The sequence below is a fragment of the Egretta garzetta genome, unplaced genomic scaffold (genome assembly GCF_000687185.1).
Source record: "Egretta garzetta isolate BGI_Z169 unplaced genomic scaffold, ASM68718v1 scaffold256, whole genome shotgun sequence".
Taxonomy (NCBI): Eukaryota; Metazoa; Chordata; class Aves; order Pelecaniformes; family Ardeidae; genus Egretta; species Egretta garzetta.
Genome location: NW_009260073.1, coordinates 3313749 through 3336349, shown reverse-complemented (window position 1 = coordinate 3336349; position 22601 = coordinate 3313749). Strand labels below are relative to the sequence as shown.

The 22601-nt window shown below is 38.0% G+C and overlaps 1 protein-coding gene across 1 annotated transcript in view; it reads left to right on the top strand.

Moving 5' to 3' along the window:
* Nucleotides 1-20148, top strand: part of PGM2 (phosphoglucomutase 2) — a 21569-nt gene extending 1421 nt beyond the window's left edge. Inside the window, exons 2-14 of the mRNA XM_009641284.2 lie at nt 4938-5105; nt 5985-6091; nt 6440-6524; nt 7745-7828; nt 9290-9483; nt 10635-10824; nt 11540-11637; nt 14179-14359; nt 14480-14573; nt 15454-15583; nt 18038-18227; nt 18877-19010; nt 19759-20148. Of these exons, the coding sequence (XP_009639579.2) occupies nt 4938-5105; nt 5985-6091; nt 6440-6524; nt 7745-7828; nt 9290-9483; nt 10635-10824; nt 11540-11637; nt 14179-14359; nt 14480-14573; nt 15454-15583; nt 18038-18227; nt 18877-19010; nt 19759-19861 (1758 nt within the window). The 3' untranslated portion in view covers nt 19862-20148. The remainder of the gene's footprint in view (nt 1-4937; nt 5106-5984; nt 6092-6439; nt 6525-7744; nt 7829-9289; nt 9484-10634; nt 10825-11539; nt 11638-14178; nt 14360-14479; nt 14574-15453; nt 15584-18037; nt 18228-18876; nt 19011-19758) is intronic.
* The last annotated feature ends 2453 nt before the right edge of the window (nt 20149-22601 follow it).

The window sequence follows — 22601 nt, the reverse complement described above, 5'->3', positions numbered from 1 at the left end:
TCCCGCCGCTGCCCCCGCGGCGCCGGCACCTCGGCCGTGCCGCCGCACCCCCTCTCCGCTCTAGAAACCTGCCGGGTTGGCCTCCTCACTTTCCAGCAGTTAGGTTTGGTCCTAACCTCTTTTGCTTGTAGGGACAGCTGATAGACTTAAATTATTAAAGTCAAGAATACGTTGCTGCATTCGCTGTCCGAGTGTTAAAAGCTTCCAGGTACCTCCACGTTTTTGTGTACTGAAACGCTGTTTTCAAAAGATGTGGGCTTGATTTGAAACTGCTGGGAAATTTAGACTCCATCCTCTTTTCCTGGTTGTGTTGCCCAGTGCTTAGCGGCCCCCACTGTTAACAAAGTACCTCCGGAATCTGCAATACTCTCTGGTTTTGTGGCTGTTCTCCCTTTTTCTGCCCTTTCTCAGGAGCATGTTAGCACCTGTTACTTCCCTTCCTGTTAAGGTGCTTAAACATCTTAAGACTTGTCTTTGTGTCTTCAGTTTTGGTCTTGACAGCACTATCTGCAGAAACAAAATCTTCTGTGTATTTCTGTATTCCACATGTCTAAAGAAATGTCTTGCCATAGTGGCGTTCTAGAAATGCTTGTCCAGTTGCTTGCTGCTGCAGTTCCCACTCAGATGCAGGCCCCAATTCAGTATGTGTGGTTTGCATTCTTTTTTTTTTTTTTTTTTGTCCCTATACCTGAAATTTCTTCACTTGTCTCTATTGGAACACACTGCCCATGGTCACTTTAATGACTGCCCTGGGCTCAGCATCAGTACAATGCTCTCTAGGTTTTGTGCAACCTACATATTTTTTTGGTAAGGGATCTTCTGCTTATTTAGGGATTATCAAGGAAAACTTAGAATTATTCTTTTTTTGGTATTATTTCCAGGTTCTAAAGGACATAATTAGAAGTACCTCACAGTTGTTCTGATTCTTCATTAAAGATCATTTGACTGGGTAACTGGTCAGTTACCCAGCTCTGGTTTTATATACGACAATGCAGGGCCAAACCAGCCCTTCTTTCAGAAATGCTAGTGTACCACATCACATGACAATAAACTTCCCCTCCCCCCCCCAGTCCAACTGATTTTGAGCAAACAGTCTGGTTTTAAAAGGCCTCTTATTTCCATAACTTCCTTGATTAATGTTAGTTATATTTCTCTCTTCTTTGTAATCGTTTCATTTTGGACTGGTTATGCCAATTATTTTTGTGAAACCTTCTTGACATCTAATGCAGCATCCCTTATAGCATCTTTGCTTTTGGAAGGTTAGCTCTTCGTTAACAGCGGTGTCTTTGGCTCAGTAATAATTGACTGGTGCGCAATACCCATTGCTGATTGCTCAAAAACGATGAGGTATTTTCATTTCTCAGGGAGCTCTTACGTGCTTGTATTGAGTAATAGATATAACAGAATCCGATATAACCCTTGTCCATTTACTCTGATATTAAAAAAAAAGTTCCTTTTTGATGTGTAGAGACAGGTTAATATTTAATGAAGATAAGCTGTGCGTTTCTAACAAAATAATAGTTTGCGAGAGCGAGCCCTTATGGCTGAAGATGGTCCTGCTGACTTAACAGGAAGCTTGTACCTCAATGCCAATCACTGAGCTCATTACCAGGCTATTTTCATCCCTGTATTCATCACAGTAGTATCGTATCTTTCACTTTTTTCTACTATCAGTCATAAAACTATGGCTAGAAGGTAGCTTCTGGTTTTGTTAAAAATAAGACCTGTTTAGTCAGTAGCTGTCCCTCTACTCTAAAACCTTGTGGGGACTCCTGCACCGATAAAACCTTTCTGTAGTGTCGATTAAGGTAAATAACTCGAATGTTACCAGGTGATGTTTAAGCAGATTGCACTACGGGATATTAACTCTGTATTAAAACCTCTTCCACCGCATTCACAGAAATCATTATTCTCATATTCACATCCAGTTTTATTTGAGAGTAGAAAAAGTCTAACCTGAGAGAAGCAATGAGAAAGGAAAAAACCAGCCCTTCCTCCTTCAGATACAACTGGGTCCTTCTTCAGTAGAGATGCTGTGAAGATTGGTTGAGGCTTTTTCTTCTGCTTAAAAAAGTTTAGGTTTTTTTCCTTGGCTGTATACAATGGCACCGTAACATTCCTAAAATGGGAACAGTTGTCTGTACACTAAAAAAAAAAAGCAGATTCTTAGGGGAATATAGCCTTAAACAATTAAAACAGTAATTCTGGAAGAATCATTCTACTATATTAAACAGACTTGGGCCTGGCTTTTACAATTACTTTTTTTGGGGGGGGGGAGGAGGGGGAATAACCCAAACAACGAAATTCACACAATTAAGTTTTCTCTAGCAAATGATGTGGACTGAAACTCCGAGACTCAGGCAGAGTACCTGGAGAAGTGCAATCACTTAGCCAGACCTGAAAAATTGGAGGATCCCTGTAGCTTCATAGTAGATACCAAAACTGGGAAACTCCTCTAACACAACAGTAACAAACAAAAATCTCCATGATTGGGAGAGCTGCATGTCAAGATGCCCTTCTGTCTTGGCATTACAGTTTTTTAAAAAAAAAAAGCAGATTCTTAGGGGAATATAGCCTTAAACAATTAAAACAGTAATTCTGGAAGAATCATTCTACTATATTAAACAGACTTGGGCCTGGCTTTTGTTATCAAATTCTTGTTTTTGGGGGGGGGAGGAGGGGGAATAACCCAAACAACGAAATTCACACAATTAAGTTTTCTCTAGCAAATGATGTGGACTGAAACTCCGAGACTCAGGCAGAGTACCTGGAGAAGTGCAATCACTTAGCCAGACCTGAAAAATTGGAGGATCCCTGTAGCTTCACAGTAGATACTAAAACTGGGAAACTCCTCTAACACAACAGTACCAAACAAAAATCTCCATGGTTGGGAGAGCTGCGTGTCAAGATGCCCTTCTGTCTTAGCATTACAGTTTTCAGTCTGTCCAACATCTATACAGATGTGTGCAGCACCTACCTAAGGAGATGCCCCTTTCAACAGTAAGAGACAACTCCTGTGCACAAAGCTCACGCAGGGGGAAAAACCAAAGGCGACACAGGCACCGTACAAAGGCTGACGCAAAAGGTGGCATTCAGGCCTTACCTACAAAATGTAGGCCTGATACTGCAGCAAAAAGCTCAGGTCAGCTTTTAAACAGCCTAAACTCAGAATAGTTATGCTGACCTATATTATTCTATAACAACACAATTATATCTATTCTTATAGAATATAACTATTCTATAGTAATACAGAATTACATTGAACCTCTTGCAAGGAAGTGTCAGTTACAACGTTCTTGGACTAGTAAATTGGTAATTCTTAAACTGGAAATCAGTAATCCACAGAATCACAGAATGGCAAGGGTTGGAAGGGACCTCGGGAGATGATTTAGTCCAACCCTCCTGCTAAAGCAGGTTCACCTAGAGCAGGTTGCACAGGACATCATCCAGGCGCAATTCAGGGGCACCTGATTGCTTACTGCACCCAGGAAACCTTATTTTTTTCTTTAATGAGCCCAGCTTATTCTGCATTATATAGTTTGCTCATTAGTACCAAAGGCTCTTTAGCTTTTTGAGTGTTTATTTAAAGTATGGTGTTTGTCCTGCAGCAGCAGGTGCACAGGTCAATGACTAGAGCATCCAGACCTTGGTCTTCGTTTGGTTTCCAGAATGCTTAAACCTTTGTATGCAAGCTCACTCACGTGGCTACTACTGTGCATATTCTGCAGCATTTTCTGGAGCTGCAGAATTTTAAAATTTTTTTTTTTGCCTAGGATGATATGCCTTCCATTGTTGTAAGCATACCTAGGTCATCCAAGAAATAGTGAAGTCCGTGACTTTTATGAGGTCATTTGGTTGACCAGCAATCAAAGCTTATGTCCATTTGGAAATGATAATCTTTGTACTCCAGTGTAAAGTGTGTGTAATCATGTGGTGGCTAACCTGCAGAGTATGCCGCCTCTCCACATAACCCTGTTGTCTAGTGGCTGGAGTGGGCCATCTGTCCCGTTGGCTCATCAATTTTCAAGAAATCAAACATTAAACTTCACAAATCCCATGTCACTAAGATGAGGTGTTGGGGCATGCAAGACTCTGCTAGTTCCTAAGTTTGGAAACAAAGAGAGTTAATAAGAATAGAGTCAATATTGGTAATACACCAAGAGAAGCAGTGAGACTTAGAAACTCCTCCCTGTTCTCAAGCAGTCTGACGCAGCCTTTCGCCACCACTGCACAGTCATTTTATGTAAGAATTTAGCTGTCGTTGCTAAGCTTTCATCCTCAGGGTTGTGCTTATTTTTACAAGCATTACCTGCAAATATATTGCAAATCATCATCTTTATCTTCTGACCAGGCTGCGTAGTTTTGCTGCTGCCTCTGATGTTAGCCAGTCTTGGGACAAGGTTATGATTTTATTTTTTTTAAAACTCACTTGCAGCACTATGGAAGTAACAAATATTTCTTAATCATCAGCTTAACTTGCTTTCTTATATGTTTAGAGCCTTGTGTTGTGATGACAAAAATTCTCTGAACTGTAAAGGTTGGTTTTTTTGTTTTTCAACCATGAAAATACTAAAATAGATGTGATGACAAAAATTCTCTGAACTGTAAAGGTTGTTTTTTTGTTTGTTTTTCAACCATGAAAATACTAAAATAGACATCTTGGAAACCTTTTCACTTCCCAAAATGTGATATATATGCTGCTGTCAAGGCAGCACGTTCAGTTAAGGAGATAAATCTAAAAGAAGTAATACTTGAGATTGTACTGATTAGTATTAGGAAGATGTAGCAGGAGTTCTGGAAATGGTGTGCAATGTTTCGATACTTAAATAACCCAGTACAGAGAGCGGGAAAGAAAGTCAGTTCTGTAAAGAAGCTTAAGGGTATTAAAAAGCAACAAACAAAACCTTTTCTAGAATATCTGAACTTTTTATCTACAGAACCCAAAAACATCTGCAATAGTGAAGCAACTGGTTGCTGAAGGAAACGATGGAGAACTGCAGAAATACTTTGGCTCACGGATGGAGTTTGGCACAGCAGGGCTCAGAGCTGCCATGGGAGCAGGGATTTCCCACATGAACGACTTGACTATTATCCAGACAACTCAGGTACTGCGTTCAGCACTCTGTCTCACCAAACTAGTTGTATGAATGGAAGAGCCTCGCTTACGACAGCAAACGGGTGTTCTATAAAGTACAAGTTTTTTACCATTCCTCCAGTTTTCAGAAGTCATGTACATGGTAATTCTTAGCTGAGCACTGATCTCTAAAATAAGCAGAAGGAAGCTATTAAGCCATTAAAATAAGTTATTTTCCATATTTGATTTGCAATTGAACTTATACCCAGGTACAGTTAAGCTCAAGTGGAACAGTTAGGCACTATGCAACAACTACAAAAAAACCCCTGAAGTTAGCCAGCATTTGGCTAAGCTTTGTGTATGTTGGACATAAATTTACATAAATGCAGTGAAGCTGCATATGCACATATAGGTCCTGAAGTGGATCTACTTGGGGAGAGCTTAAAAAAAAAAACCCCAAACCTTAAATTACTGCAGCCTGAAGTGGTGGTGTATCATGTCCTAAACAGGTATCATTATTAAGAGTGAGATTTAGTTAAAAAACAGAGAGATTCCAGTTAAAAAACTGAAATATCGGCCAGTTGTTCTCTTCCTCATCTGAGACCTAACACAGCTAAATAATTTCTCAAAATTTGCAATTCAGACTAATTGTGTTAACTATTTCTTTCTGGAGTTGGTTGTGATTTTTTGGAAAAGTATTTAAAAGCTGTCCAGCTTCTCTATATTGATTTGAAGGTTTCTGATACATCTTGGTGTTCACTGGTGCCAGACAAACTGAATTCCAGTCCGGTTCAGTGAGATGTTGTGCACCCACCTTTCTAAGATGTCAACATCTTAGCAATCATCTTAATGCAATGAGAAATTAAGTATTAAGATTGGGTTAACGAGGTGGATATGTTGTTGTCTTCAGGGATTTTGCAGATACCTTGAGAAGAATTTCAGTGACCTGAAAAAGAGAGGAGTTGTGATTGGTTTTGATGCTCGTGCCCATCATTCCAGCGGAGGTAGTAGCAAAAGGTACTTTTTAGGTTTGAAGTATTTTGTAGATGTGATCCATTATGGTTTCATTCGGTATTTTCTCTTTCTGTAGAGTGAATTAAGGTGAGGGATTTATATTATTTTTATATTTTGTTAATGCCAAAGCTGTTCTTAGAGTCGTGCTTTGTCTGTTGGGAACAGTGAGGGAACACATTGAAATTGGGTATGTGTAATAATTTGGGATTTATTTACATGGGATTTTGGGGGTTGGTTTGGTTTTGTTTTTTTTTTTTTTTAATTGGAGTGGGGAGGGGAAGCTCTGAATTCTAGGAAACTAATTGGTGAGAAAATAAATATATTTACTAGGCATCTCTTCTTCATGTTTAGGTTTGCAAGACTTGCTGCTAATACCTTCATCAGTCAAGGAGTTCCAGTTTATCTGTTCTCTGATATAACACCAACTCCTTTTGTGGTAGGTTTCTCTATTATATCTTTTTATATACACACAAATTCTGTCAGATACCTTGCATTTCTTAGAGAGCAGCAAGAGAAGGAAGAAGCTTAGTGGAGTATCAATGACAGTGGGATGTGTTTCTATTCATTCCTGCCTTCAGGCAGATTTCTTGTATAAGATATTTCATAGTTTCTAGATGACTGTGGAGCCTGAAGTCTGAAACACAGAGACACATTTAGGTTTGTGACTTTTAGTTGGTTGGTTTGGTTGGGGTTCTTTTGGGTTTGGTTTTGGGTTGGTTTTTTTTTTGGGGGGGGGGGGGTATTGAATCAAAAGTAGCCTTTTAAAATAGCAGGTTGTTGGAGTGCAGCTATGTTATGCTGTGAGGGTTGTTGAATGTGTCTGCATTTTCACAATCGGATCAGTAGGTGTCAGTGCTGTAGAGTAATAGAGAAAACCCCTACCTTTGCACTAAAAGCAACAGTTTCTCCAGATACCACTTGCTCCAGTGAGCACTGCAAACAGAACACAGTGGGATGAAGACTTTGTACATAGCATTCTTGTACGGATGCAAATTTTGGTAGATTTAGGGTCAAATTCTTCATAGTATAGCCTAAAGCAGCGTTGCAAGAACTGCAGTTGATTGCATTCGCTATTAAATAAAGAGCCAGGAGTAAACTCGAACTGGGCCTGTAGTCACAAATAATGCTTTATTTTTAATTCCCTCCGTCTGTTTTGGGCTAATTTGTAAGAGCTTTCTCCAAAACAATTCTCTTCTGAACCATGATGGAGTAGTTGCTGCACAGACTGCTCCCAAAAGATAGTATGGATGAGACTGCTCCAGTTGTAATTCTCTACCCTATGCAGGCTTCTCTCATTACCCAAACAGACTTTGTACCCTTGAAGGCCTTGGGTATCTCCAGTCACTCTACAGTAGGCAACATGCACATTTAGTTTCCTTCTATAAAAATACTACTCTAGAGATCCATAAAGTGTCTGAAACAACACTAACAATATATAAATGGGAAAATGCACAAGAAAAAGCAAGGGCTAAAGTTGTGCCACACAGGCTCTAGTGGAGCAAGTGTTACTTAGCTTCTGCTTTAGAGAGTCAGTCTGTAGGAATCGCATCTTGGCTTTCTCTTCATTCAGCAGTATGAAGTTATTGCATATGCATAAAAATAACTAATATATAATATTTTGCACGTTCCACTTCAGATAACTTTCTCTTGTTACAGCCATACACAGTAACTCATCTGAAGCTTTGTGCTGGAATTATGATTACGGCTTCCCATAATCCAAAACAAGATAATGGTTACAAGGTACTCCTATACAACTTATTTTCTGGCTTTTTTCAAACATTTTTTTCTGTGCAGATACACTAATACTATTGTGTATAGTTCCTATCATGTTATAAACCAAACTAATTGATAGTTTGATCTCTTCTAGATGCATGTATTTAAACCTAGTAGCATGTTACACTAGCAACATACCTAAAATCTTAGCTCTAAAAGGCAGGAAGATAAGTAATGCTATTGCATATGTTGAAACACTTTCAAATATTAACTGACCTCTTCTCAAAAGCATTAATAATTTCTCCAATTCAGGATTTTAAAAGATGCCTTTAGTTTTACAACCCCAGAGAACTAGAAACATGTGAAACCTAATGAGTTGCTTGTACCAAATGTTTTGAATAAATTTAATTAATCTCTTAAAATATACTACAAGAGATTAATTAAATTTCTTTTGCTAAGTGACACAGTTATCATTGTGACTCTTTTCTGTGACAGAAATCTGCTTTGCACTGAAAAAAACATGGCTGTGTTGCTCGTCTGCCAATCATCCCACAGCTGGACTAGTCATATACAGACTGTTTCCAAAATACAGATGGAAGTTGGGAGATCTTTTTTTGTCATCTTCATAGAAAAAGAGGCATCAGCAGAGATGATTTCTTGCTGTCTCTCCCTCGTTAACTTCATGTCTGTTTAAAATTACTTTTTTTTTTCTTTTAATATTTCATGTATTGATTTGGATAGCTTGTTTGGACGTTTTATCAATTTTTTTTTTAACCAACTTCATTTTTTCTTAATGTTTTGTTATTTGGACTACATATATACATGGGCCAGGTGCTGTTAGGTATCTTTCCTTAAACTTGTGGTCTATAAACCCATCAGTGCAAACAACTGTCAAAAAATAAAACATAATAAGTACACCTCTTCCTGTGTGTGTAAATAATTAAAAAAAAAAAAAAGTAGAAGACTACAAGTAACGAACACCTTGAAACTTAGTTGAATTTGTGCTTGCTGTTGTGGCAACGCCGCTGCTGTAGGCAGCTGCCAAGTTTTTGTGCCTTTCTCCTTAATTTTTCTGGTGGTAAATGTGTTTCACTTTTGTACACTTTTTTCCACTTCAGAATTCTTCTATGTATAATGATTATACCTAAGTATCTGGAAGAAAGTATATGACATAGCATGGGCAAGTTATCAATCCCAAGGCTGGCAGACAGACTGATACTTGAATCTTCTCAATAAATGAGCTTGGTCTTGGTTTGTGTGTCATTATGGATTTTGGTATCTTCTGATAAAGTTAAACAGCTTTTTTTGATAGAACAAAAACGGGATGTGAGAGGAAACACTGAGAATATGAACAGGAGAATACTCTGGGTATAGTTAAGCCTAATTTACTGTAATACTCTATTGAACGTAGTGCACCTTAGCCAACAAAAAAAAATAAAGCTATCCTATAATATTAATGACAAAATACTCACCCTATTTATTATTTAGGTTTACTGGGAAAATGGTGCTCAGATCATTTCCCCTCATGATAAAGGAATTTCTCAGGCTATTGAGGAGAACCAAGAGCCGTGGCCTCAGGCTTGGGATGACAAACTGATTGACAGCAGCCTGCTACTTCATGATCCATATGCTACGGTCAATAAGGAGTATTTCAAAGACATACAGAAACAGTGCTTTCACAGGTAACTGGTGTTAACTCCATTAAGAAAACAGGATTTTCCATCTAGTATGTCAGTGGGGCAGTTTAAATTGATGGAAGTCACGGTGGCCATGATCCCACTATGATCCAGTTCTGTCTGTGCCTTCTTGTCATCTTTTGTGGTTGCACTGGCAGCTGTGTGGTGATGTAGTAAGCCAGCTCATAAAGCTGGTCTGGCAGAAGTCTAACCCAGCAAAGTGAGCAATTAGTTTCTGATTATATCATCTCCCTGTATTTGCATGACCATGCCTCAACCAAATGCTACAGCAAGACTGGGGCTGTCTTGTGCAGCTGAGGCTGAGCTGACACTGGTGGTCCAACAGCCTTAAAACGGGCTTCTAAGAGAGAAGGCAAACCAGGCTGTTAAGCCAGTTCTGGAAGAAGGAGATCTTGCTCTATCATTTTAGCCTTGTGTGTGCTCCCAGTGACCTCCGGAGCCTTGCATGAGGCCTATTCCCGTCTCTTGCTCTGTAAAAACTTTACTCAACAAAATCAAGTGGATGCTTCTCTTTGTGATTAACAAGTAGAATCAGTTTACAGATTAGATGAGCAGCAACCTGTTAGATTGGCTTATTTACATCAAAATTTTAATTACCAGTAACCATGTTCTTCCTCTTACTAATAATGAGGTCAGAATTCCTAGAAAGTTGGGGCTACGTGAGAAATTATGCTGCTTTTTCAGAGTAGAAGTTCAATGCCTCCTTAGGAGTTTGCATGCCTTTAGGTATGTTCTACACTTTCAATAATGTACTTATAAGAATGAGTGTGCTCAAATGAGGCATGCTGCTGTCTGTTCTCTGTGTTCACAGTCTTTGGAGATGGTTTAAATGCCAGAATTGGGGATGAAGAGTCTTATCAGTCAGTTGTAACTGTTTTCCACTCGCCTCCTTTGGAGTGCATAGAGTGTACTATCTTTCTTATTCCAGTGATTTGCACAGACCAGGACATTAAATATCAAGACTGACTCATATTGCTGAAAAATTTTCAAGCCATTACCTTTAAAATCTGACCTCCTTTAATTTATAATTTTAACAAAGATCTAGAATACTGAGTCATATATGTTTTCAAGCATAGTCTGTTTTGTACAGAATATTCTTCCATATCTAAGTTTACTGTTAATGTGTTTTATTTCAGAAATATAAACAAGGAAACAAACCTGAAATTTGTCCATACTTCTGTGCATGGTGTAGGTCATAAATTTGTGCAGTTGGCCTTCAAGGCATTTGACCTTAGCCCTCCTTTTGCCGTTCCGGAGCAGAAAGACCCTGATCCAGAATTTCCCACAGTAAAGTATCCAAATCCTGAAGAAGGAAAAGGTGTTCTGGTAAATAGGTTCTTTTATTATTTTTATTATTATTATTATTTATTTATTATTATTATATTTTTTTTTAGTAGTTGCAGTGTCTTTCAAACAATGTTTCCTTTCTGCCAGTAGTCATGGCTGGTTGAAGGTCGATTTTGTTTCTGTTTTCATAGCCTTACATTTAGTGAAGAGTTAGTTGGTATCCTTTCATTGTGTATAACTCTTGAAACAGTCAGCTAATAATTAGTTATAACTTTAAACTACTTTGTTCTGCACTCTAACAGAATGGGCAGCATCTGCACGTAGAACAAAGTGATACAGTTCCTTTTAAAAAATAAAATATTCACAGTTAGTTTTGGAAAGTTTCTACAACTTGCATCTGAAATACAAGGACTAAATTGTTCTGATAGACACCAGGAGGGGGCAGGGGAAGTCCTGACAGGCGGTTAGAATTTCTGCTACAAGTATTTCTGCTACACTTTGTATTTGAAGTTTCCTGTTGAATCTAAGTAGCTTTTGACTCAGACTGCATAAGTGGAATGATGTAGGTGAAGTTAAATATCCTGACTGTGCTCTACTGCTGCCAGGCTTAAAGTTTATTTTTTGTAGAGACATACCATGATTTTCTGTGTTTGAGATTAAATAAATTGGGAAAATTATTTAAAACCTATAAAGAAAGTGAAAATATTATTTGGGAATACTAACACTCATCTGGTCTTGCTTACCACTTCTCCAGACATTGTCTTTTGCTTTGGCTGAAAAAGATGGGGCAAAAATCATTTTAGCAAATGATCCTGATGCTGACCGACTTGCAGTGGCAGAGAAACAAGAGAGGTATGGTAATAAAGAAATGCAAACCATTTACATTTTTTTACTCAGAGGCTTGGCATATTTTGAGGATTCTTGCAACCTGTGTTGTAGAGGAAGATAGAATAGTCACAGTAGTTGGTTTTGGACTGAAAACACATAGAAATGTGAGAGGACTGTATGAAGCCAACCACAGTGGGGGCAGTAAGTGAAATAATGATTAATATTAGACACTGTACAGAAGCCTGAATAAATACTTGACACTTGCTGTACATGAGGCATGCACAGACGCATGTGAATTGTTGTGATTGTGCTATACCTTTTTAAGGTAGGTTTTCAGCTAGAGGTTTTTCACAGAAGACTGAGAAGCATTCTTTCATGCTGTGTTTATTAAATAACTTGAATAATCAGGAGACCCTTTATAGTTCCTTGATAATCTCAGGAATAGGGAACATCCTTGTTCTTTAATACGAGTTCCTCTTTCTCAAATACTGTTAGACACGGTATTTTACTAATCATTAGGTGATTTAGGCCTGTCTTGCTCAGTACCCCACTTCTATGCATAATGTTACATACCTGCATTTCACCTTAAGCTTTGTCAGTCCTTGGTATTCCTCAGTATAGTCAGTTGTACTCTCTCCTTCAAGGACATTTAATGCATGCATTACTTATATATATCCTGTCATATATATCATATTATTTTGATATATATCCTATCATAGATGACATATATCCTGTCAAAGAGTGGGATCAGGAGGTAAGCATGCTCAAGCAGGGGCTTCTCATAAATTTTTCATATGTATGGAATGTGTAACCTATTGTTCTGATGCACTATTGCCATCCCCTTATTTCATGCCCCCTGATATCCTGTACTTCTACAATTGTTTTCATTTCTGTATTGTGGTTATATTTGATGAATGAAAGTAAGCTTAAGTATTGCACTTGGTATCATACCTATAAAGAGTAGCGTTTCTCTTTTATCTACCTTGATAAAGCAGAAACCGATCTGAACAGTTAGAAACCATAGTAAATGTTTCAAACTTTTCAGCTCAGAGAGGGGCAGAACAAAAATCTGCTGCTGCGCCAGGAACAGAAATAGTGTAAATTAATTCCCTGTGTGTGAGAGCCAGAAGAGGGCTATAAAATCATGGCAACAGTCCTTGGTACCCAAGGGATGAGATGGGCACCTGCCAGAAGTCCTCAGTGATTGTGGATGACACAAGTTTGAACCAGACTCAGTTATGCAAATTCCAAAAGCCCAGTAAAAGGAGACAGTACAAATACCCGTTTTGCTTACCAGATAACCTCTTGTAGCAGCTTCAAAGGTGGCGGCTGTGTTTTGTTTGGGGGCTTTTTTTAACTCTTTATTTTCACAGCATGAATTAAGGAGGCTTCTCTGCCTTTAGAAGAAGAATGGGCTAACTGGCACTCTCTGCTGTGTCTCTGGCAGTGTTAGCTGGAATATCCTCATTTTAATGTTTTTGGCCTGTGCCAGCCTCAGTTGGCAATTCAGCATTGAGGAAAAATCATAAAAAGCTGTAGTTTGTGCTAGTTATGATGGGTTAAAACAAGAATGCAAAATCACTTACGTTCAGAGCCTTGAAGAGGGGGTGTTAATTTATTGTATTTATCACTATTGAGAGCACAGTGCTCTCATTCTGCTACCTCTTCACTAATTGTTTAGCCAGTCTTAGTTGTCTCCTAACTTTCAGTCCTGCGTCCTCCTCTCAGACTTCTGCTGTAGCTGTTCATACCCTAATCAAATATTAATATAGGCTTCTACAGTATCTGTACTTCTTCTTTGACAGAAACTCCTGCTAGAGCACACTCTCTCAGCGCTCTTACACTAAGTTGTTGCTGTGCATTGCTTTGTGCCTGTTGGCATCAATAAATGCAGGAGACTGAGTCAGCTTCTCTTTCACAACAGGTACTGTTTCTGTAGGTCTTGATTTTTGTCAGTGTGGCAGTGTCTTTGTCCCCTTTCATGACTGGGAATTTTTGGGCAATTTTGACATCTGTCTTCCCTTTTTTCCTTCAGTTTTTCTTGTTCTAGCAATGCGTCAATGTTAATCTTTTTTTACCTGTTTAAGATTTTTTCCAGTCTTCCTCAATGACCAGCTAGTGTGTTTGTGACTAAATAAAAGGTGTTTGTTGCTGAGTCAACTAAAAATACTGATTACTTGAGAACTGTATTTTCATGTCTCTGTGCTTGTCTTTAATCATTGATTTTGATAATTTGTCTGCTGAATATTTTTGTTTTGCTTAAAATATGCTGGAAATACCACTGTCTCATTTTTGGATAAACTCAGAAGCTGGTACATATGAGGGAGGAGGAAGGTAACCCCTTCAGAATTCTTTGGAGGAGGAATTTTTTTGCTTGTTCTTAATGAACACATAATACCTTGTTACTGTTGCTTGGAACGCAGGTGCAGTAGTATTTGATAGTATTCATGTATGGAAGAACCAGTAGACTATTTTCTTCTTTGTACTACTTTCTCTGTACTACTTTCTTCAGTATTATCCTTTGAATTCATATACTTTCTATTATTATTTTTTTTTCCCATCCAGTGGTGAATGGAAGGTGTTTTCTGGAAATGAGCTGGGAGCTCTTTTAGGCTGGTGGATCTTCACTTGCTGGAAAAATCACAATAGGGATACTCGTGCCATTAAAGATGTCTACATGTTATCCAGTACTGTTTCTTCCAAAATCCTGAGAGCGATTGCACTAAAGGAAGGTTTTCACTTTGAGGTAAGCTGTTACATGTTATTTCACGTTCTCTTATTTGCTTACCTACACAGTGTCATATCTTTAGAAAACACTGCTTTTATTTTTAATGCCTTCTCTTTTTTTTTCTCCACATTGCTGTAGGAAACACTGACAGGTTTCAAGTGGATGGGCAACCGTGCCAAACAGCTCATGGACCAGGGAAAAGCTGTTCTTTTTGCATTTGAGGAGGCAATAGGTAAGAAACAGAATACTATGCTCTAGTGTCCTGTAAAATAGTGAAAGTAGGACTATTGCAAAAAATGGCAATGTAAAGGTGCCCTCAAAACAATGGCTGTACTTCCAGTGAGTAATTGATATCATCCAAATGGATAATTGATACAACTAATTTTAATCCTTTATATCTGTGCTTAACACAGAGTATGATTATGTAAGCTAGGTGTATATATCTTCAGTAGCATGGCTATGTAGACTTGGACTCCAATTCTACACAAGCTATTAAAAAAAAAAACCAAAACCAAACACGTTTTTCAGATTTCAAGTTGAGTATGTTTAGCTGACAGTTTTAAGCTAAGTTTAAATGTGAATAAAATAAAGAAAAAGCTCCCCCAAATTATACTTGTAAACTGGAAAGCCATGAATAAAAGCTATGAATTCGTGAGAAGGAAAGTGTAAAGTTGTAAGGCTCTTTCTTGGGTATCTCGGTACCTGAAAACCAGAGAAAATGTGACTAATTTCACGGATAATTATCAGTGTTGCCATATACTACCATGTAAGGGTAATCACATTTGAGACAAAGTGTTGTACTTGCATTGTTCCTGTAGTGTGGCATTTCTCTTTCATGAGAGCTCCAAAAGTACTCGGGAGCATCTGACACTGATAGGATACAAATCTGTCTCTATCTTGAAATTCCATTAAATACCTTGGTTATCAAAATTAACACTGATTAGAATATAATTTTTTTTCCATTTTTGGTTTAGCTCTAAAATGTCTGTACTATGGTAATGTGCATTTCTCCTTTAAAAGATGTTGGCTTGATTAAGTGTGTCGTCATCATTCCTATTTTAACATATTTTTATGAGGAAATAAGATAAAAAAAATGTATTTTCTTTGTTTAGGGTATATGTGCTGTCCTGCTGTTCTGGACAAAGATGGTGTCAGCGCTGCTGTTATAACTGCCGAGATGGCTAGCTTTTTGGCAACCAGGAATTTATCTTTGTCTCAGCAGCTGAAAGCTGTCTATGATGAGTGAGTTCCAATATAATTGTTAATCTTCAGATTTTCTCTGTTCCACATACCAGTTACTTAATAGCAACATATAGTATGTGAAGAAATAAAAATTGGGTTATTGTACTATTAACATAATTTTGTATTAATAGTAAACTTGTAGAAAGTACTCCTGCCTCATGGGCATGAATATATTTATGACTTAATTTTGTGTTGGTTTAAGGTATTTTAAAAATAATAATGTTACTTTACTGATTCCCTATTAGTTAAATTGATTTTTCAGGTATTTTTGTTTGCTTGTCTGAAAGGTTTCTCCCTTTTGGGAAGTTCTGCTCTTCGGTCCTTTTACAGAAGACTGGCCTGGTTTTTGGCTTGCAGTATTGCTGTGTTGTAGAGATTGTAGTGCCTCTTGCTGCTTAAACGTGCCAGATGCACAAAAACGTCTAAGTAGCTCTGGCATATTTATGCTACTCATAGAAGCCACTTTGCTTCTGTCCCGCTTGCAAGGCTACTTGTTATTAAATTAATTCTAGTTGGCTCTAAAGTTAGGCTTTTTATTATATTATTGTGTCTTTTTTTGATGGATAGTATATGTTGGTTTTCCTTTCAGCTCCTGTATACTGAGATTTGAGCTGATTATACAGAAGTACTGTGACTGTTTGGCCATAACTATTGGCTGTATACAGCTGGGTATCCCTCTGAGAGCTTTTAATATGAGGCACTACTTTTCTTTTGTTCTTGTTTAATGTGTTCAAAGACCTACAGAAATCAGCAGGGCTATCAGATTTCAGATGACTATTGGATTTCTCAGGGCAGGGAGTGTTTTTTGTGGGGGCTTTGCATTGTTTATTTTAAAGGAGGGAGCAGCACAGTCTGGCAGATACTCTCTACCTCTTCATGTCTCATAGACACTAACAAAGGAGTGGTGGAACCTGCAGAGAGACTCATGGAAAACTCCAGCCTTGGTGCTTCTTGTTTTCCAGTCCTCGGAGCTCTCATTTGCATGCAGCACTAGCCATGCTTGTTTCATCCACTGTTTAAGAAGGAATCAAGTGGCAAAGACTTGCTAACACGCTGCATAAATAAATAGTGGAATTTATCAGCTATGGCAGAAGTGCCATACATGCTTACATGTGAGAAGTAAACAGTAGTATAAATGCATGGAAGAGCAATCCATCCCTAGAGCTGCAAATATAGCATCTGACATGAGAATTCCCTTAATTACTAGTAGCTGGAAGTGTATATTGAAAGAATTATCTTTCTCTGGCTCATGCTTTTTTTGACTACTAATTCAGTAAGTACCTGCTTCAGGTTGCCCTCAGAAACAGAATATTTAACTGAGTGGAATTTAACTGTGCCACTGTGTACATAGCCACTGAAGAGGACTCTCGAAGTCAAGAGCATAAAAGCAGTCTGTAGGTGTACCTCAAAGCAGGATGTCGCTGCAAATCATCACTGTTTGTGAAAAAGCTACAGATATGGGGAGAGATACAAATCTGCCTTATTAAATTGATGTTCTACTCCTTACTACTTTATTCTTCGTCAGATTTGCCTTGTGAATTGCCATTGAAGCAGAAGAAACTCTGCTCTGTATTTTGAAGGTACAGAAAGGGGATTTGTTCTCAAAGAAGCAAATGGAGATCAGGAAAAGGACACAGTCCTAGCTGGCTCATCACTTCTTCCAAATATAGGATAGGTTTTGTAAATTCCCTTGCTGGATTCTCAAGACTGATTTAACTACAAGATGTCCATTTTGGTATAAACATGACCCTATTTAAGTAACCTTTCAGGTTTCTAGCATTAACATCCTCCTACTAACAAAAGATTCTGCCCTTTAGATTCTCCCTGGCATCAAAGATACTCATCAAGTGTTTATCTTTAGTTAAGAGCTCACTTAAACAACCAGTCCAGGCTTGTATGCTTTTCAACAACATGCTGTTTGGACAAGTCAATGTGAGCAGGTCATTTGTCTTTGATGCAGATTCTGCATCATATTACCTGGTGGCAAACAGATAAGGTGAAGAGACGATGTTCAGAACAATTTGGTTTAGTAGAAGCACTTCAGTGGGAGAGTGGCTTCTGAAGTGTGATTGGAAAAAAGTCTGGAATTTGTTTTGCTCAGAAAAAGTCATCTGTAATCTACTCAAGGAAGCTATTTAGATGTAGTCTGTTCTCTTCCTATGGTGTTAGATCTCTTCAAGGCAATAATGACATCTTTTTTCTGCTGGTTTAGCAGTAAACTTTCTCATTTTTAATCATTGAAAGGAAAAGCTGTCTGCACAGATGTTTCTTTAAAGTATGCAAAATAGGACAATTAAGCTCTGAGGCCCTTTTAAAATTGCAAGGGGGTGAACTGATAGTACAGTTGGTGACCATGAGTATAGATTCTTACTTTATAGAAGGTTGTATAATGTGTATGGTGTACAACTCTAAAGAGCATTGCTCCTTCAATTCATTAATATTGTGTCTTCACAGATATGGCTTCCATATTACCAAAGCTTCCTATTTCATCTGCCATGATCCTAAAGTTATTCAACAGCTTTTTGACAACCTTAGAAATTTTGATGGAAAAAACACATACCCAAAATCTTGTGGTAGATTTAAAGTTTCTGGAATAAGGGATTTAACTACTGGGTATGACAGCAGCCAGCCAGATCAAAAGGCTGTAAGTATATTTTAAAAACTATATGTAAATCATAGATGTGTATATACATACTTATATAAAAAATTCTATGGGGAAACACTCTAAACATTATGTTACATCCTGAGTCTCAAATAAGTTAGATTGGGGATGATTGTTTTGCCTTGGTGAGAGGAAGTGAAGGTTGGCGGGGTGGGGTGGTGGAGTGGGGGTTTTTGTTTGGTTTTGTTGTGCTCTTCCTCTCCAAGATGACAGTCTGTAAAGAAGGTAGGAGGATCTCGCTGTTGCTACAGCAATCTTGAATTATCTTATTGTAAGTTAAACTGTCTACTGCAATGTGGCTTTAGGATTCTTTAGTCTTTCACAGTCCATGTTTCTTTTCCTCCTGGGAAATGCCATTGCAGAGCAATTCCTATCTGCAGTAAAAATCTTGACTAGACTTGAAACGAGCTACCTAGCAGTAATGTACCACTACCAGATTCTAGCTTGAGGATAAGGCTGTCATTTGCCTGTTGTGGTCTCAAGACCACAATGATGAAGACAACAGAACAAAGCTTAATTTTAACCGATCCTTTAGTTACACTGTATGACATCAAGTCACGGGTTTTGTCTTGAATTCATTATATATAGTCATTTTCCCAGCTTCTAAAAAATCATTCTTACTATTTCTTAGATACTTCCGACCAGTAAAAGTAGCCAAATGATAACGTTCACTTTTGCTAATGGAGGAGTGGCTACAATGAGAACCAGTGGGACAGAACCGAAGATCAAATACTATTCTGAACTTTGTGCACCTCCTGGAAACAGGTATTGTCACTTACATAGAATTTACTGCGGTAATAGGGGCCGTGTGGCTTTTTGGTGGGAAGGGGATCTCCATGATCAAATAATATTACTACAGATACTATTTTAGCAAATGTATTTTCCTAAAGCTTCAGTTCTGCAAAATTTGTTGATGCATTCTTGTTTGTCACTGAGATTCCTTTGAACTTGGTTTCACATTCAGTAAAAACAGTATCAAGAAAAATATTCTACCTTAAATGATAGTAGATATATTAACTTTCTTTTTACATACATAATTGCTTTAAACTTAGATAACTATATATAAGTGTTCTAATATATTTTAACCCCTGTTCAGTAATTAGATCCTTGACTGAGCCTTGGAAATCATACAGTCTTAAAGATAAGCAATTACTAACTTATGTAATGAAAATAATGTTTTCTCACAGACGAAAATTCATCTGAAAATACTATTACAAGTATAAAAGTTAAATTTCTAATCACGTACATTTAATGATAGAAGATCTTCTGGCTATTTTAGATTATTTTGTGGGTTTATGTTTCTCCGTAGTCTTAAGTGCCTTTATGCACATCAGCTGCAAGTGAACATCAGTGCATTACCATAAGAAACCAAGTGTATATACTTCTAGCATTAATAGAAAATGTTTGTCTAAACCAATGCAACAGACTTAAAAATTCCTCAGATTGAAAATGTTGTTTTTAGCTTCTCCCCTGTGACACTGTTTTCTGTATTTGTGTGGATTTTGTTTCTCAGTGACATCGAGCAGCTGAAGAAGGAACTGGATGAATTGGTCAACGCTCTTGAAAAACACTTCTTTCAACCAGAAAAAAATAATCTTCAGCGAAAGACTGAGTAAAATAGCAAAATTACTACCTTAATTGGTTTTTGCAGCATTAGAAGTGCGTTATTTAAGAAGTAAGAATCTTTAGGACCAAACATCTGAGAACTCAGACTAAAAAGACTTCTGCTTTTATTAAGAATTATTCTGGGTACTCTTGGATCTAGTATCTTATTTTGGAAGGAAAGTACCTTTATCCTTAAAGGACCAAAAAAACCCCCAATCAGTTGAACTAAAAGCTGACTGCAAATGTATTTAAATCAAAACTTGTTTTAATTAAATATTATAAGTAATATCCTGATTACTGAAATATAGCCTGTTTTGTGGGGACTTCTATTTCTTTTGTGTGTGTGATGTGATAATACTATGCAACTTTATCTACACTTACATTTGCCAAGCAAGTTCTTCTGTTAACGAGAAGTACTGAAAGCCTGTGGTGAGACTCTGACAAACTTAGGGCAAATGTTTTGGAAATAGTGATCTTTCTTGGGAATTTTGGCCCAAATAAACAAGAAAGTCCCAGTGAATTTGCTGGAGAGCTATTTGCTGTGGGACTATACATCATATTCCAGGTTAGAGATACTAAGTGTACTGAACTGCCTTTTAATACCATGAACATATTGAGATAATCTAGCTACATACAGCAGCTTCTGTTGCTTTATGGAACTAAGCATAATTAGTTCAATGGATTCCCCAATATAAGGGGAAATGGTTTTAAACTAGAACAGGGTAGGTTCAGGCTAGAGGTAAGGAAGAAATTTTTTACAATGAGGGTGGTAAAACACTGGAACAGGTTGCCCAGAGAGGTAGTGGAGGCCCCATCCCTGGAAACATTCAAGGCCAGGTTGGATGGGGCTCTGAGCAATCTGATCTAGTTAGCAGTGTCCCTGCTCACTGCAGGGGGGTTGGACTAGATGACCACTAGTGGTCCCTTCCAACCCTAAACATTGTATGATTCTATGATTCTATATTCCAGGTTAGAGATACTAAGTGTACTGAACTGCCTTTTAATACCATGAACATATTGAGATAATCTAGCTACATACAGCAGCTTCTGTTGCTTTATGGAACTAAGCATAATTAGTTCAATGGATTCCCCAATATCAGTCTGTCGTACTCTATGCTACCATGACTCGATCGTAACATGTCTAATTTAGAGCAGAAGTTTCCATTTTATTGCATGCTGTTGTCTGCACTTGCAGAGCCAGAGAGGGTTATTTGGAAGTTACCACTTGACCTTAATACAAGGGTTTTCTGCATTTTCAATACTTGTTTTAGATATCACTGTAGCTCTAACATCCCCAGTACTCCTTGGCCAAAGAAGCCTCTTTGCCAGCATTACTTTTGGTATCCCATGGAGAATGACTGGTTGCGCCGACCAAGCACAGATCAAATTTAGCAAATTATTCATAAAGGAGCAAACTTGCTATTCCATCTCCAGTAATTTACCTTGCTAGCTAAGATGGTAAGCAAAGAACACTGGATGCTTGCCTTTACCTTACAGACTTTAGAGTTTTCATCGGAGGACACAAGGAAAGGAGTAGTCCCTGCATTCTGTGGCTGTTGCGTCAGTTTTTCTTGGCTGTGCAGAGTCAAAGGCAGCATCCGAATCATTCGTGTTGAGGTCCATCTGTGTGGCGTAGAAAATTAACTTTAAAATCAAGTAATAAGAAGGGTACTGAGAAAACAGAGTATGCTGTTAATCAAATGCTAGTCCTTTAGAGTAGAAAGTGTCCTTTAGAGTAGAAAGCTAAAAAGATAGGTTATTAGTTTGTGTAGAAAGTGCTTGTTCACACCCTCTTTTTTTTTTTGTCTCCATTTCTCTTGTACTAAACCAAAGATGAGACCAATTTTTTATCAATACATATTTATTTGGTGCCTTGAATAATGCAGTTCATACTGCTAAATAGTAGGACCCTAGGGGCTATGACTGTAGTAATAACTGTAAAGGCAATCTCTATATTGACTTCAGTGCAATCAGCTTTGTCACCTTGCATGAAATTTCTGCACATAACTCCTACTGTCCTTCCCTTCTGATAATAAAAGCTAAGGACTAATTAAAGGCTTACAATAAATGTATAGTATTTTAGACTTTTTTTATGCATGTTAAGTGTGCTAAAACAGTGCATTTGGCATTTTGTAAATCTGAACTGATTCTCAAAAGGAAAGTAGAACTTCTTAAGGCACTGACACTCATTGATAGATGAATGAACCTGTCCCTTTCCACCTGACCTTGTGGCAGAGAAGTCTATTAATCTGGAGTTTTTTCTGATTAAAGAAACCTTTTGTTCATGACATCTGAAGGCAGCATTACCAGCCTTTTAAAATTTAGGGATTTGTAGTGTTATTTTTGTCCCTGGAAGTATGTTGAGAGTTCCAAGTCCAGCTCATGCCTTGTCATCTAGAACTGAGGTGGGGAGGGGATTTCAAGACCATCCATAAGAGGGGGCATGAAAACAAGGATCTATTATTAAGGAATTAAAATGGCAATGACAACTTTAGCTTTTGACATAGCCCAAATCTGAAGTACTTCTCAATAGTAGATGTTCCCTTGTTCCATTTCCTCTGCTTCCTCAGTAGCTGGGATGCTGGGTTCCCAGCTGCCTGAGACCTGGAATAGCAGGCGTGTGGTATGAGTTTGTGAGCCCAGAGTATGAAGTGGTGCTGACACATCACAGAAAAAAGCATGCACCCATGTCTCTGAGGTTTCTGTGATAAATTTCAATGTGGCAAGAGCTGAGAAGAGAAATTCAGCAGG